Source organism: Rhinoderma darwinii, chromosome 2 (genome assembly GCF_050947455.1).
Source record: "Rhinoderma darwinii isolate aRhiDar2 chromosome 2, aRhiDar2.hap1, whole genome shotgun sequence".
In the NCBI taxonomy this organism is placed as follows: domain Eukaryota; kingdom Metazoa; phylum Chordata; class Amphibia; order Anura; family Rhinodermatidae; genus Rhinoderma; species Rhinoderma darwinii.
This window is the reverse complement of record NC_134688.1, coordinates 171,717,554-171,734,237: the sequence shown is the minus strand read 5'-3', so window position 1 is coordinate 171,734,237 and position 16,684 is coordinate 171,717,554. Positions and strand designations below refer to the sequence as shown.

Sequence of the window (16,684 nt, the reverse complement as noted above, 5' to 3'; positions counted from 1 at the left end):
GACCTTTTTTGTATTCACTCAATATGGGTATGACATTGTGCTGGCATGTAAGATTTTGAATTCGATGATCTCTGTGAAGGAGTCGTAACGTAATGTAGTGAATACTAATAGAATTTCAGAGACAAAACAACGGATACACCGACAGAATGTAAATTCGGTAAATTGATTCAAGGCATCTGCTTGAAATGCAAGAATGACTCTTGTATTACAGGCACAATGAACGAGTTAATACGAGAATTCAACGCTAAAACAAATGTGTACAATCTAGTCAGAGTAAGCTGAATCTGTCCGCAACTGATTTAATGCAGAGGCAAAAAAAAAAAGGGTGCTGCCATGACAGTTGTAAGCTCTTACACAAGAGGATCATTAGCAAGTGTCAAGTCACATAGGCAGACAAAGCAGTTCAGCATACCAATCACAGCCATTGTGGATATTATGAATAGAACTGTTAGATATAAGGTTTTTGTTGTTAGAGAATGACAATGCCACAGTATGATTGCAAACTGTCATTTAGGATGTAAGGAAGGCTAGAAGAATAGACAATGTGGTCAGTGATCACCTGATGAAAGATCTTAATTATTGTACCCAGCAGAGTATGCGAGTGAAATGCCTGTGACCAGTGAAAAGGTAACAATTCTTGACAACAATGTGTTTTCCGGGTATTTTGCCTTGGACGGGAGACAAGACTGTCTGGTTTGTGGTCGAGCGCCTGATAGTTACCGCTGCCGTCCCTCTGCCGGTAAGCAGCTTCCTGCCTAGTGGAGGACAACATGCTTGGGATATATTGTTCTCTTGCAGAAAAAGGGGGCCTTGTAGGAACTTTTTTTTTTGCTACAAATAAAATAGTTAAATCTTATTCAAGTACAATAAAAATGCAAGACAAATAGTTTAACACTTTCGAGACGAAGATATTTTTTCCTTTTCCATTTTCGTTTTTCAATCCCGCAATCCAAGAGCCATAACTTTTTTATTTTTCCATCAATGGAGTGGTGTGAGGGCTTATTTTGTGCTGGAGGGGTTGTAATTTATATTGGCACTATTTAAAGTACTATATAATGTACTTAGAAACTGAAAATAAAATTATTTGTGGGGTGGAATTAGAAAAAACTGTGATTCCTCCATTGTTCTTTGGGTTTTGTTTTTACGGCTTTCACCGTGCTGTAAAAATGAAAATGTAACTTTATTCAGTGGCTCAGTACAATTTCGGTGATACCAAACTTATTTAGTTTTTTTTATATATTTTACTACTTTTACAAAGAAAAAAACAATTTGTTAAAAAAAAATTTTTTGTTTCACCACATAACTGGTGAACGGCCCCATTGAAATACATGAGTCCATGTGACGGCCGTTGTTTTTACAGCCGTCACACGGATGTCATACACGCTCATCTGAATGAGCCCTTACAGAGCACATAGTAAATTATAATGAGGGGGGAAGGAGTAAACCTCCTGTTAGAAGTTATTGTGGCACTATGCTGTAATGTAATGCTGCATGTAATACAATATATAGCAGCATCGAGAGCGTGCGTGCTGATGCAAGTGGTGCTGTGATATTTTGACAGCGCCATCTGCTGGTAATGTGCATGGAAAGGGATAAGTGCTGCCCACTCAAGCAGAAATTATATGGAACGAGGCGCGGGACCATGCAGTCCTGTAGTGGGAACATGGGGGTAAAATCAAACAACGGAAGGGTGTTATATATTTATTTTTGATTAAAAAAAAGTTTTGAGGGAAAAAATAAAGAGGGAAGATGGGAATACCCCTTTAAGGTTTTAAAACAATGTTTTGTAAGGCAGATGCCATCTTTGGAAAAACGTATTATTACTATGGAGTAAAGCACTGGTCCCACGAGCAATTCTTCAAAAGAGAAATGAGTTGGTAATGTGTAATGAGATTCTATCCTTAGATTTTAATACATTATTGCAACGTACAGTAACCCCCTAAAATCACATTCACTACTATGCACAATCTGTCCACCTTCACAGAAACCTTGATTTAAGAGATTGCCTACTATTCACAGTGGTTGAATTGTACATGCAAACAATCATGCATTTTAATAAAGTACAAAAGCTTTTGATGCCTTAGTATCATGGCAGGTTCTCTAGGAATACATTACTTCAATTTGATGCATAGCTATGTAAGGATCCATGTTAAGATGGTTAGAACTAAGACTGGTTTGAAAATAAAAGGAACTACATATTTCTCTTAATCTTAAAAGAGATTACATTATCCAAACTCTATTTTTAATTTATTATACTGCCAGAATATCCAAAAATTAAACCTAAAAAACAAAGGCAAAGAAAATCTTGTATTGAGTGGGACAAGCAATGCAGATCAGGGTAAAATTAACTTGCAGTTCTGAGGCAAACACACTGATATACTGCACTGTTTGCAATTCCCTAATATGCTTTCTAGAGGTCTAAAAAGTGATTATGGGACCCCACTGCAAACCATTGTTACGATCATGAATTGACACATTCAGATATATACTGTGTGTATGTGTTTATATAAATATATGTATATACTTATATACACACACACAAACTAATACACACAACCCATACATAAGCGCACACACACATGCAAATACATGCGTCTATGTTCAGTGTTACGCTTGGTGAGCCTAGTCTGCATATATGAATGGGTGGTTGAGAAAGGTCCTTGACCAGTTCAAGCTCGGTCACCCTTGTGTCAGGACCCCAACACTGAAACACAGCAGTGCTAACCACTGAGCCACCACAATCTAACAGAAGTCCTGTCTATGAAAACAGGATATAAAGATGAAAGCTATTTCCTTATATTTAGTAAAGAAAAAAAAAAATCCCACTACTACTGTTTATTTTTTAGATTCTGAGTATAACACAGTAGTGTTAAAGAGAAAGCATCATATGTTTGAGGCATGAGTGAATAAAAATAATAATAATATTCTATAGTAAACCTATAGTAAACCTATAAAAATAATTTTAATTTCAGCTATTTTTTAATAAATATTCCAATATAAATTTTGCCTTTACAAAAAACAACAGAAAAAAGAGAGAAATAGCATCTCATAGGGCAAAAATGTTCTGTACAAGGCACAGTGAAATGAGCTTACCTGTTTGAGTTGTTCTTTATTGTTAGCACAACTATAATATTAATGAAGATGCAGCCGGTGTCCGAACTCCTGTATTTGGCGGCTCTCCATGGTGTGGGCCCCAGGGATAAAGAAGAAGTTTGTTGATGCTGGACGGCTTCCAGCGGAGAATAAATGACACCTTTCCGCCGCAATCTTGCATAAAATAAATAAAATGTGACACATATATCATATAGTTCGATACTTTTTATTGAGTCTCACAAAGTATCAACTATATGATAAATTTGGAAGTCACATTTTATTTATTTTATGGAAGATTGAGCGAGAAAGGTGATGTGTATTCTCTGCTAGAAGCCTTTGGGCACCAGAGAACTTCTACTCTAACAGCACAGTACAACTAAACATATTTGAAGACATTGACCACTGAAGGGTCCCTCTAGATGAATCAACATCTACAGGAAGACGTACAATTTCTCCAAAGGAAATTGTATATCTTAGAAATTTCTGCAACAGAACTGAGTTGTATTGAAGTAAACTACTAATCCATGTAGTAGGGTCTCATGATAGCTCATACAATCTTCTGCAGGTCTATGGGAAGTGCAGAGAATACTAAACCTGTTAAATAATAGAGTTGTATTCTAGACCACAGCTTGTCAGCCTGTTTCAATGACAGACAATATTTTGAGTTGAAATGTTTCCTTGATAGTTTGAAACATCCCCTTAGGCACAAAGATACTGATTGCATAACTAGATGTACAGTATGTCTTTGCTAGGAAACACTCCTTGTATAAACCTGACTATATCGGCAGCCAGTGAATGTGAGTAAACTTTCTCCCTGAAATGTGAATATGAATTTCACAAAGAGAATAGTCGTGTAACACAGTATATGCAGCAGATGGGAAAGCTGCAACCTTTGCTCCAGGACGATCAGCTTCACTGTAGAAAAAAAAATCCATCACAGCCTAAAGACAATGAATACTAACTGTAATCCCCTTCTGCTGTACAAATGTAAAATGGCAATGAAGTCTCATGATAATAACGTTATACAGGCATTTGCAGAGTATTTAGTAGCAGTACCTGTGGTTAGAAATAACGAGTGTGTCAGCTGTTTTAATTCAGAACATTGTTTCAAAAGCAATTGTACAGTACATGTGGTAGATATGGAAATATATGGCACTAAATGGGGTGTTTAGTTTAGAATTCTGAGTTAATAGAGGGGCATTCAGTGTTTAGAATCTTCATCTGTTGGACAAAGTGATGAGCGGTTACAAAGAGTGTCTCTCACTCTGGAGGACCTGTCTTGTCTGTCATTACACAGGCAACACATTGATTTGAATGGGCACTGTGTAATGCTTAATTTCCCTCTGTGGTGGCACTGTAGGGAAATTGAACATTTACTGCCAGGTTTCCCAACAGATTACAACTAATTGCAAAGGGTCCAAGGAGGGGGACACTTTGTGATCAACTTATTGTCAAGGGACTCCTTTAACAAGATGGGGTTGTCCGTAGCGCAGAACTCCTTTAAGTTACATCGACATTGTCTATGGACTGAATGCTATTCACACTAGAGCTACACAGTAGTTCTCTATAGTAATCAGAGGAGAGATGCTACAAACCAGAGTGCTAGGAAGGACGTTTCATTACGGTGTGCCCCAACGAAATGTTACGTTATTATTTCTGCATAACTGGATTTTTTTCTAGTTAAGCTGCTAAGAAAGGAGTACTTGGTTGCTAAGCTCAGCATAGAGTAGCAGGGATATAACAATAATTATTTATTTTTAAATGCCCTGTTTATAGCCATACGCTTGGCACTATCCCTGGCCATGCCTATGTCTTTGAGATAAAAAGGACAGTGACTCTCAATAGGATATGATAGACTTAACTTTCCCATTGGTATGGTTGTAGAACAACCAATTGTTGCATAAATATAGTTTTACCTATAGCATACAGCTGGTGTTTTTGCATTTTGTCTACGTAGACCGTACTTGTTACAACTATATTTATATATAATTGTGGTATAACCACTATATGTGCTGTTTAATTGCGCTATAAATAATTACAATGTATATACTTAAAATTCATGTTGCTTCGTGATATCCTAATGATGTTATAATTAGGTTATATGTATAGACGAGACTTGAAAAAGGTCCGAGACGGAACGAAACACCGTCAGTCACAGTCGAAGTCATAAAGAGAGTATCGTTTCTTTGGAGATCATAAAATTGAATTGAGGTTTCCTTTACATTAATAAAAAAGCTTGCTTTCTGGTGCCTAAAAGCAAATAATGATATCTGGTGACCAGGGCCGCCATAAGGAATTTCTGGGCCCCATGCAGACAAGGATTCTATGCCCCCTCCATTACCGAGGGTTGGGCTATGGAAAGTGGTGCGCTCACGTTTGTACGTTATTCTTGTTAACTGATTTTGGTGCTGATGTCAATTACAGTGAATGAAACCATAGGTCAGGCACATGACCGGTTAATGCCCTGAATTTTGTTAAATTCAGCCAAAACGTATCCCACTGTGTGGCATACAGTGGGATACGTTGCCCGGGGAATGGCCCAGGGGAAACTCCTGAAGTCACTGTCCATAAACGGACAGTGACGTCAGGAGCTTTCCCAGGGCTGGAGTCCCCGGGCAGTGCTTCTAATAGAGCTCTTCCCAGGGACTCCAGCGCTGTTCCTGATGTCCATATTTGGACAGTAACGTCAGGAGCTTCCCCAGGGCCAAAGTCCAACGGCAGAGCGATTGCCATGCTCTGCCTGGGGCCTCCGGCATTGGGAAGCTCCTGACATCATGGTCCATATATTGTTGTCAGGAGCGGTATATGGTTTTTTTTTGCTGGGATCTCTCAGGATTGAATAGCAGAGTCTACTATGCTATTACATCCTTCAATAAAAGGTAAACCCCATTCACATGAGTTATATTGTAATTTGTAGTGAATTTTCTGTGCGCAATCCGCACCGAAAATAGGAGAGTTTTAGCTACGTGCCAATTTTAAAGCAAATCGTTCTTCTATTATTTTTCCAACCTACATGTATTTGGTCTTGTTTTTTTCAGAAAATGTTGGGCTTCCATATTGTGTAAAGAAATAAGTGATATATTGAACTTTTAAAAAAATGTAAAAGGACAAACAGGAAATAAATTTAAAAAAATGTGAATATTTCATTTTAGGTGATGTTTTTTGACATCTGGTGCATGCCACTGGATAAACACACCTGAATACATATTTGGAAACTTCTGCCGACTTCAGCTATACTAAATGTGTGCGAATTTCTTACACGCTGGGCGCAAGGCGGAGCTAACAATGAATGGTGCGCAAACTGGCTTTTGGAAAACAAATTTTCCAAAGCTGGTTTGCTGACACATACGACTATTACAGATGTTGTGAACACTGTCAACACCCCCAAAATGACTCTTTTTAATCTATCATCTATCTATCTATCTATCTATCTATCTATCTATCTATCTATCTATCTATCTATCTATCTATCTATCTATCTATCTATCTATCGGGTCAAGGAGGACACAGCAACTCCATGGTGCTGTGTCCTCCTTGAACTTATTGATGCTGGATTAGCTAACCCGTTGACAGCGTTCACACTGGAGCTCACCTGCGTGCTGGTTTATCTATCTAGCAAACATGGCGACACCACACTGCGAACACCAATTTCACCTAAGCCACTAAATATAAATAAATATGCATTACTGCTCAATCTAATTACAATAGTCAGTTTCTTAGCGCACATTTTGATCAAATTGTGTGAGCTCACCTGCCACGACAAGGCGACCTCTATGAGGTGGGTACCTACGCTGCACATACACCCAGAACTGGGACTAAGCCTACATATATCTGGGGAGGGTAGGAACCAGCATTAAACTAATTAAAATCACCCAGGGAAGATTGGGAGGAGTGCATGAACAAAAAATGGAGGCTGTCACTAACCCCACACATATGAATCACATAAACAACACAAAAGTTTGAACAGCACATTCCAACAAAATGAAACAAAACGTGTATGCAGGTGCAAGAACGCCTGTGACTGCAAATTTATACAGCACACAGGGAAATGGCGACAACACTCTGCGAACACTAATGCAACCTAAGCCACTAAATATAAATAAATATGCAACGAGTTGGGCAGGCCCCTTTTTTTTAGCCATTTGGCCAGGCCCCTGACGGCAGTAACAGTAGTACTGCCCTGATGGCGGCCCTGCTGGTGACCAATAAAACTACAGATGTAGCAGTCTTTACCTTGACTTTTAACGCATTAGGCTACATTCACACGTGCGTATCAGATTCACCCGAGTGAAAAACGCACGTGAATCTGGTCCGTGTGTGTTGCTTATGCATCAGTGTGCTTTGCGAGTGGCATGCGTTGATGAGTTGATGCGTAAATCGCGCACAGCAGACGGATGTGCATCCGTGTGCGGTGCGTGGTTTTCACGCACCTATTGACTTCATAAAAACGCACCAATATAGGACATGCAGTGAGTTTCACGCAGCGGACTCTCGCTGCGTGAGAACTCACGCATGTGTGAACTTCCCAATTGAAATCAATGGGTCCGTGTGCTGCGCGTGATTTCCATGTGCAGCACACGGACGTTATTCACGTTCGTGTGAATATGCCCTTAAATAAATAGTGGCTAGATCGCTTATCTTGACTTTTTCAATGGCTTTTGCTGTGTGATATCACGCTGCAGCAAGTTATCAGAGTCAAGTTAAAGATGGCTACATCCGTACCTTTCATTTTTACTTGCAATTAACGGGCGCGGGGGATTATTTATGACCAATATATATGGATTGAAGAATCCTTTCTAGTGGCACCCTACTATAACAGGAGTGCTATCTCATTTGTTTTGAATTCTATGTAACATCTGGCTGCACTAAAGAACACGTAACAAAAATACAGTTGAAAATGCCATTAAAAATGGCACAAAAAACTTGCAAAACCGCAGCAAAACACTGTGTGTGAATCCAGCCAATGACCTCTTTCACACACTAGTGTTTTGATATATATTTTGCATACATTTTTGTAGACCAAAACCTAAAAGAAGTACAAATCTTTCCATTATACTTTTCCAAGTGTAGGTTCCAGTCCTGGTTTTAGCTTGATGTAAAATGCTGACCAAAATATGCAAATGTGAATGAGGTCTAAGTCTGCAATTCATTTGTCCCCTGTAAAGTTACTTACATCTTTTCTTTAAATTTAGTTGGGATGCTCCTTGCAACACACATATACCTCCATGTTCAATGTCATTATGGCAGTCAGCAGGAACACCGATCATTTTTTCTGGGAAACAAATCTTGCATAAGCGTTAGTAACTTTAATAATTCTAAACAAAGTTCCTTGAATTACAGTGAGAATATATGACACATGCTCCAGCATGACATTGCTGTTAACAGACACATCAGGCAGCCATCCTTATTCTGGTACTTGTAAATTAATGCTAGGAATAGTACTATTATTTTAACAAATGAATCCCTAGTGGGTACACCATGTAATGATGTCCAAATGATCTGCACCAAGATCAGCAATGTATCCTGGAAGGGAAACTCAGCTACATGGAAAACAATTAACCCTTACACCAAGGTAATGATTACATGTTATTACCAGCAATATTTTATTACATTACTACTGTAAAAACCTTAGTATTTAAAGCAGCAGCTGTCCTCCCAAATCGTTATCATATTAGCTAAAGAAGCAAAACATATTAGTATTCATTATACTACTACTAATAATAATAATATTATTAAAACAAAGTCATAGGTAGACAAATTACTAAAGACTTTAAGACAATAAAAACGTCAATAGAAAAGATCACAACAAATTTGGCATCAGCAGCAAATTTCAAGGCAGAATGGTTACCTGGGATTTGTCCGGCCCAGACCAAACATATTGATGTTTACCTTTACAGCACTTCACGAGCGTATCTTAAAGCTCCTGGGCCCCAGTGCAAAATCATTAACACGACTCCTATCTACCATGTGACATTTATAATACTGGTGTATACTTATGTGGCATAAGGCCTTTGGGCCCCCTCAGGCGTCAGGGTGCAACTGCTATCTCTGTACCCCCTATAGTTACGCTGCTGGTGGTGTGTAAAATATACAGCACACAAAAAAATCCTTATGGAAGCCGAGAACTTCTTCATGCTACAAGATGAAATCACATCTAAGGCTCGCCATACACACTAGATAGCTGCCAGCCCACACTCATTTCACTAAAAGCTATTCTTCCCATTGACCCCATACACATGCATGCTAGGCCGAGCGTGCATGTATTCTGAATGGAAGAGGGGAGGAAGTCACTGCCAGGCACCTCTGGCGACGGCTTATCTCCTATGAGAACAAAAGGATCTGGCATGTTAAACTCCAACTGCCCGATCCTTATTTCCTCGATAACTGCCATCAGGGGGACCCCGTACACATTAAATCATTGTCCAATCCCTATGAAGCCAACAGGTTCAGCCCACATTAATCTAATGTGTATGGCCACCCAACTTGTTGTCTCTCAGTATTTTAGTAATGACAGAGATACTCAGTTTGTACACCTTGTTTGTTATCATTTGTATCAATGCAGTTAAACATATATGGCAGCTAAATATACATACCAACTGCAGCTGACCCGGTGCCAGAATGCACACTGACGTACGGGCGGGTGATGTATGAAAATATGGCAGTGCTGGCTTAATTGGTTGCAGTTACCTGATAGGCCCTTCAGTAAGAAAAAGGACAAATAATTTAAATTTACCATTGGAGTTCAATGAGTAGAAAATAGTCTTATTGCTGTTTCTTCATGCCTTTCCTGAATATGACTTTCTGGGTTTAATTTGTGATTTTTTTTTTACGTCCAATATTCAGTATTGTAGCTTGCAAACTGATTGTTGGGATTGTAAATTGCTTAGAAGATTTGAGATGTGAAATTGTATATGGACATGAGGGAGACTGTGACTATGGGGTGTATAATGGACGGCTCTAGCCATGTGATAGATATCAAGGTTCTGCACGCTTTATTGTGAAGATCATCTGGACTTATGTATGTTGATTGAATCTTAGAATTGTATTAAAGAACTGTACAACTGATTTTATTGCTTGTTGATGGAACAAGAAATTCATGACCTCTGTTATTGGTTCCAGAATTACAGTAACAAAACGTGTACTATAATGTTGCCTTTGATGTTGACCTACTGTATGAATTCATCAAACTTGTAGAGCAAGGTTCATAGTAGCTTCTTTTGACTCTACTGAGCTGAATCCTTGATTATGTCACTTTATGATAAATTTTGGATGTAACTCCCTTTTGGGCCGTGTAATTGAGTTATTAAGGCACACAGTATTAACCCTTTTAGGATGCAGCCATTTTTTGAGATATTAGTTTTCATTTTTTCCTCCCTACATTCCAAAAGTCCTAACTTTTTTATTTTTCCGTCGATAAAGCCATATGATGGCTTGTTTTTTTGCGGGACGAGTTGTTGTTTTTCACGGTACCATTAATTGTACCATACAATTTGTTGGGGAACTGGGAAAAAAAATCTTTGTGGGGTGGAATATTAAAAAAACAGCGATTCCTCAATATTTTGATGAGTTTTGTTTTTACGGTTTTGTATTTTGTCGCCACATTCTGCGAGCCATAACTTTTTATTTTTCTGTCGTTTGAGCGGTATGAAGGCTTATTTTTTGTGGGGCGAGCTGTAGTTTCTGTTAGTATAATTTTGGGCTACATGAGAATTTTTTATCACTTTTTATTTTATTTTTTTTCGTGGGATATGAAGTGACCAACAAACAGCGATTCTAGCATTTTAATGTTTTGTATTTTATATTGTTCACCGTGCGGGATAAATAATGGTAAATTATAATAATCAGACTTTTACGGATGTGGCGATACCAATTTTGTTTATTTTTTTACATTACCTTAGAGGAAAATTGGGAAAAGGGAGTTTGTTTGAACTTTAAATTTTTTTATTTTTTTTTACACTACTAAAATGTTATTTATATTTTTTTTTACATATTTCATTAGTCCCCCTAGGGGACTTGAACCAGCAATCATTAGACCCCTAGGGGACTTGAACCAGCAGTCATTAGATCGCTGGTACAATACATTGCAATACTAATGGCAGGGCTTAACAAGAGATGGAGATGGAGAAAGGCAGCCCTGGGAGCCTTCATTAGGTCCCTGGGCTGCCATGAAAACCATCAGCAACCCCCGATCGCATCACAGGGATGCCGATGATCTGTTAGAGGGGGCACCCCCTCTTTCTAATGTTTTTCGACGCTGCAATCGTGCTTGATCGCAGCATCTAAGGGTTTACACAACCAGGAACAACGAGATCGCTGTTTTTGGCCGTTAGTCCTGAGTGTCTGCTGTAATAAACAACTTTCATCTGCTGCACAACAGAGCGTGCTCAGTGGGTGGGCCTGCTCCAAACATCACCCCCCACACTATGACGTGCTATTACATCTTGTTTTGTATGCTTTGAATTCTGCTTGAGTTATAGACAAAAAAGAAGGATTAGCATTGTTTTATAGACAGAACCAACTGTCTATCATACAAAAACCTATACCATATGCATAGATCCACCTATCAGTTGATTTCTATAGTTAAAAATATGGCAGCATAATGTATAAGTTCCTTTGCAGTACTGAATAGAACACTAGTTTAGGATATTTAAAAACGTAAGAAAACAGTTTGTAGGTGTAAGCCTGTCAAACATATGCCAGAAAGACCTTATGAGACCCAAGCGTGATATGAACAGAGCCAATCAGGAGTTCGATTTTAAGAAATAAATAATAAATTAACTAAATTGGCATAAATGTTTTATCCTTTTAAGGTCTCATGCTGTGTACATTAAGCTTGTACAGAGGAACACAGAAACCCTATGATTCTACAGGGTGGGCCATTTATATGGATACACCTAAATAAAATGGGAATGGTTGGTGATATTAACTTCCTGTTTGTGGCACATTAGTATATGGGAGGGGGGAAACTTTTCAAGCTGGGTGTTGACCATGGCGGCCATTTTGAAGTCTGCCATTTTGTATCCAACTTTAGTTTTTTCAATGGGAAGAGGGTCATGTGACACATCAAACTTATCGAGAATTTCACAAGAAAAACAATGGTGTGCTTGGTTTTAACGTTACTTTATTCTTATATGCCTCCCAATCTGACCCCCTTAGACTTTTATCTTTGGGGTCATCTGAAGGCAATTGTCTATGAAGATACGAGATGTGCAGCAACTGAAACTACGGATACTGGAAGCCTGTGCTAGCATTTCTTCTGCAGTGTTGCTATCAGTGTGTGAAGAGTGGGAGAAGAGGATTGCATTGACAATCCAACACAATGGGCAGCACTTTGAACAAATTTTATAAGTGGTCAGAAACTTGTAAATAACTCATGAAAGAATAAAGTAATGTTAAAACCAAGCACACCATTGTTTTTCTTGTGAAATTCTCGATAAGTTTGATGTGTCACATGACCCTCTTCCCATTGAAAAAACTAAAGTTGGATACAAAATGGCCGACTTCAAAATGGCCACCATGGTCAACACCCAGCTTGAAAAGTTTTCCCCCTCCCATATACTAATGTGCCACAAACAGGAAGTTAATATACCCAACCATTCCCATTTTATCTAGGTGTATCCATATAAATGGCCCACCCTGTATATTCCATACTCCATGTGCAATACTTCTAGGGGTCCTAGAAGTACCTCCGTAATATAGCATGTTATGGAATATGCCAAAATTATTATTTTTTTCTTAAAAAAAATCACAGAGGCACATGGAGGTATACTTTGAGCCATGGGCTCCATATTACAGTTTTGTACAACATATGTATGTGACACGGTTGTGTGTATGAGCCCTTATGGCAATAGGACTAAAAAGATGAAATATTTAACTGTTAGAGTCCATGCTGGGCATTTGGTTAGCACTGAATATACTGCTGAACGGTTTGTTTTGCTGAAACAGGTTCTACTGTGCAGTCAATATTGACATTGGTGTTGAATAGGATTTTGTCCCTTTTGCGTTATAGAAACATGATTTGTTTTGTCTTTCTGTAGAGTATGCACACTGGAGCAATAACGGATAGAAGACTCATTAAAGGAAGAGATATGTAGTATTAGTGGCATCACATGCAGACCGATATATCATGTAAATTAGCCGATGTACCCGATGAGAAATATATAATTAGTTTATGTTCTAAATTGCACAGTGGAGATGTCAAAATAATTATTATTATAAATCCCTGGTGTAATGGTTACTCAACTTTTTAAAGCTCACTTGCATACATTTGTTTTTGTCCCAATAAATACAAAACTGCTATATAATATTACCGTATGTTTTATTTTCAGACTGTCTACAAGTCCTGGCTATGTTCCCAGTCTTTTGAAGTTACACAATCTGAATGCAGTAGCAAAATCCCTTGCAAGCAATACTGTTTGGAGGTACAAACACAGTGTCCGTTTATATTACCAGATAACGATGATGTGGTCTATGGAGGACTATCAAGTTTCATCTGTACAGGTAATGAACTTCTATTATATTATCTCACAGTCATATGCGGTTGCATTTAGAAAAATTATAATTACCAATCTTGGTCTGCATACAAGAATATATTGCTAGGTAGAGTCATGTAACAGAGTATGGACAACCCATGCAAAGTTTTTGCATCTTCAAGAGTGCAGTCACACGTGTCAGATTTTGTTGCCAAAACTTTCTGCGAGTGAAAATCAGTTCCTTTCATCCGAATGGGTGATTTTCAGTCACAGAAAATATCTGCAACAAAATCTGCCATGCGTGACTGCACCCTAATTTTGCTCTGGGATTGACTTGGGCTGAGCAAATTGTCAGTTGTTTGAAATATACTCTATTTGTGGATGATCTTCCAGACTGTGGAATGGTTGACGTCCAGTTGTTTGCTGATCTTTTTCGATCCCTTTTCAGACTCATAATCAAATATACCGTAACTATATTTCCGAAGACCTCAGAAAGCTCTTTTGATCAAGGCATGTGGCGGTACCAAACATTTTACAACGAAGAGCACAGTGCGGTCAGATCACGTTTTTTTGCCTCAATTTTTACAAAATCACAGCAAGACGCCACGGCTTTGTGAAAATCACAGCACAAACTGTGACTTGACCACACAGTGGAACTAAGCCGTAAAGCGGGCTCCACACTTAGCGTAAATGCTGTGGATTTTCCGTGCGAAACTCCACAGCGGATTACAGTATCAGCTATGTGGATAAGATTTAAACAAATCTCATGCACATGCTGCTGAATTTTACCACGCAGAAAATCACCTGTGGTGCAGATTTTAAAATTCACTCTAGAGGAGTGAAATCCGCAACAAAATCTGCATGTGTAACATGCAGATTTTTCTGCAGATTCGTCTTGAATTTGTGGTGAAATCCATAGGCAGATTTGAGGCAGGCTTTTAGGTTGGGGCTAGACATGGACTTTTTTGTAGTGAAAGATAAATTGCTGCCCAGTTAAGCAGTTTTTTTTAACACTACATGCTAGGATTTCAGAGTTACACACTTGTCTGGAGCAATATTAAAGAGAGTTTCAAGCTACTCAATGCATTCCTATGGACAGCGATTTATCACAGCGATTTTTTTGGAGTGAGAGAAATAGTCCTAGTGTAATTCATTCCTATGGGCAGCGATTTATCGCTCACTACAAAACAAAAGTCTATGTGTAGCCCACCTTAAAGAGGCTCTGTCACCAGATGATCAAATCCCTATCTCCTATTGCATGTGATCGGCGCTGCAATGTAGATAACAGTAACATTTTATTTTTTTTGAAAAACAATCATTTTTGGCCAAGTTATGAGCAATTTTATATTTATGCAAATGAGCCTTTCTAATGGACAACTGGGCGTGTTTTATTTTATTTCCAACTGGGCGTGTATTGTGTTTGTAACATCTGGGCGTATTTACTTGTTTTACTAGCTGGGCGTTGTGAATAGAAGTGTATGATGCTGACAAACACTTCTATTCACAACGAACAATAAACAAGTAAACACGCCCAGATGTTACAAACACAATACACGCCCAGTTGGAAATAAGAGAAAACACGCCCAGTTGTCCATTAGAAAGGCTCATTTGCATAAATATAAAATTGCTCATAACTTGGCCAAAAATGATCGTTTTAAAAAAAACAAAAACGTTACTGTTATCTACATTGCAGCGCCGATCACATGCAATAGGCGATAGGGATTTGATAATCTGGTGACAGAGCCTCTTTAAGCTTTGTTTGGATCTGGTCAAAATGTCTGAGGTTTTAATAAGACAAGTTCCTCCAGGATCCTTTGTAATGATCCTATGTAATCTGGGGCACCTAATTCCAATTTTATTTTCTTATGGTATGATTAATACTTCAGTAGGAAATTGTATAGCTGTGATATTTTTGTTTAATAAATGATTGAAAAGTGTATTTCTTAGTGTGTTTTGTTCAATTACATCACGTCACATTTATCTTTACATATTGTTCGGATGAAGACCAAGTAATAAAATCCTTATTTTACATGACTGTATATATGAATGTTATGATAAGGAAATCTTGAAAATACTCTCTTGTCTCACGGTGAAATTAAATGAAAGCTTTATTAAGAAAGAAAAGTTACAATAATCAGAGAGAGATAGAGAAGTAAGAAATAAGAAAGACATGGCCACGAAGATACTTTCGAGTTAGACAGAAGATCTAAAGATTGACTTTTAGAGTAACCTTTTAAAGGCCTTTTCTGGCTAACTGCCATCAATGAACCACCTCACAAGTTATTGGCCACTCAAGAAATGTGTACTAATGACACATCATTCTGTTTACTAGCTTTATGTTGTTCATGATATTCAATGTCTGTCTCCAGCAAACTTGGCACCCTTATATTAGAATGGCATTGAAGGCCTGGTAAGGAGGCCAGCAGTTTTATATTCAGAAAATACTGTTTAAGAACAAACATTAGCTAGCAAGATTATATAAAATACATTTCTGAGGCAAAGTATACATAGCCAGAGTATAAATAAATGTAGCATAAGTATATAATAATGGCAATTGATTGTTAGCAAAAGCTCTATTTATCATATTTCTTTATCAACTCCTCCCAATTGTTTATTACACAAATACCTTTATTAACCACTCCCTGACCAGAAGCTTTACCTCCCTTCCCGACCAAGCCCATTTTCTAGTTTTAGCCATGTGCCAATTTAAAAGTAAATTGTTCTTCTATTAGGGCGGGTTCACACATGGCGGAATTGCACTTAAATTCCGCTGCGGACACTCCGCAGCGTTAATCCGCAGCGGAGCCGTTTCTACATTGACTTTCACTTTAATTTAGCAGTGTTCGTTTACACGATGCGTACAATTCCGCTGCGGAGCATAGGCTGCGGAGCGGAATTTGGTGTCCGCAGCATGCTCTGTCTGTTGCGGAGCAGTGGCGGACTCATGGCGGAATTTCTCCATTGACTTCAATGGAGATTCAAAGTTCCGCAATGAAGTCCGCAGCTGTCATGCACATGTCATGTGTGCTGCGGATGCGTCTTGCTTTTTTTACTTGACATTTCTTCATTCTGGCTGGACCTATGTATTTCTAGGTCTACAGCCAGACTGAGGAAGTCAA

At 38.4% G+C, this 16,684-nt stretch overlaps 1 protein-coding gene across 1 annotated transcript in view; it reads left to right on the top strand.

Annotated features, from left to right (window-relative positions):
- NALF1 (NALCN channel auxiliary factor 1) overlaps positions 1–16,684 on the top strand; it is a 582,987-nt gene that overhangs the window by 539,318 nt on the left and 26,985 nt on the right. Inside the window, exon 2 of the mRNA XM_075852483.1 lies at positions 13,422–13,593. Coding sequence (XP_075708598.1) covers positions 13,422–13,593 — 172 coding nt within the window. The remainder of the gene's footprint in view (positions 1–13,421; positions 13,594–16,684) is intronic.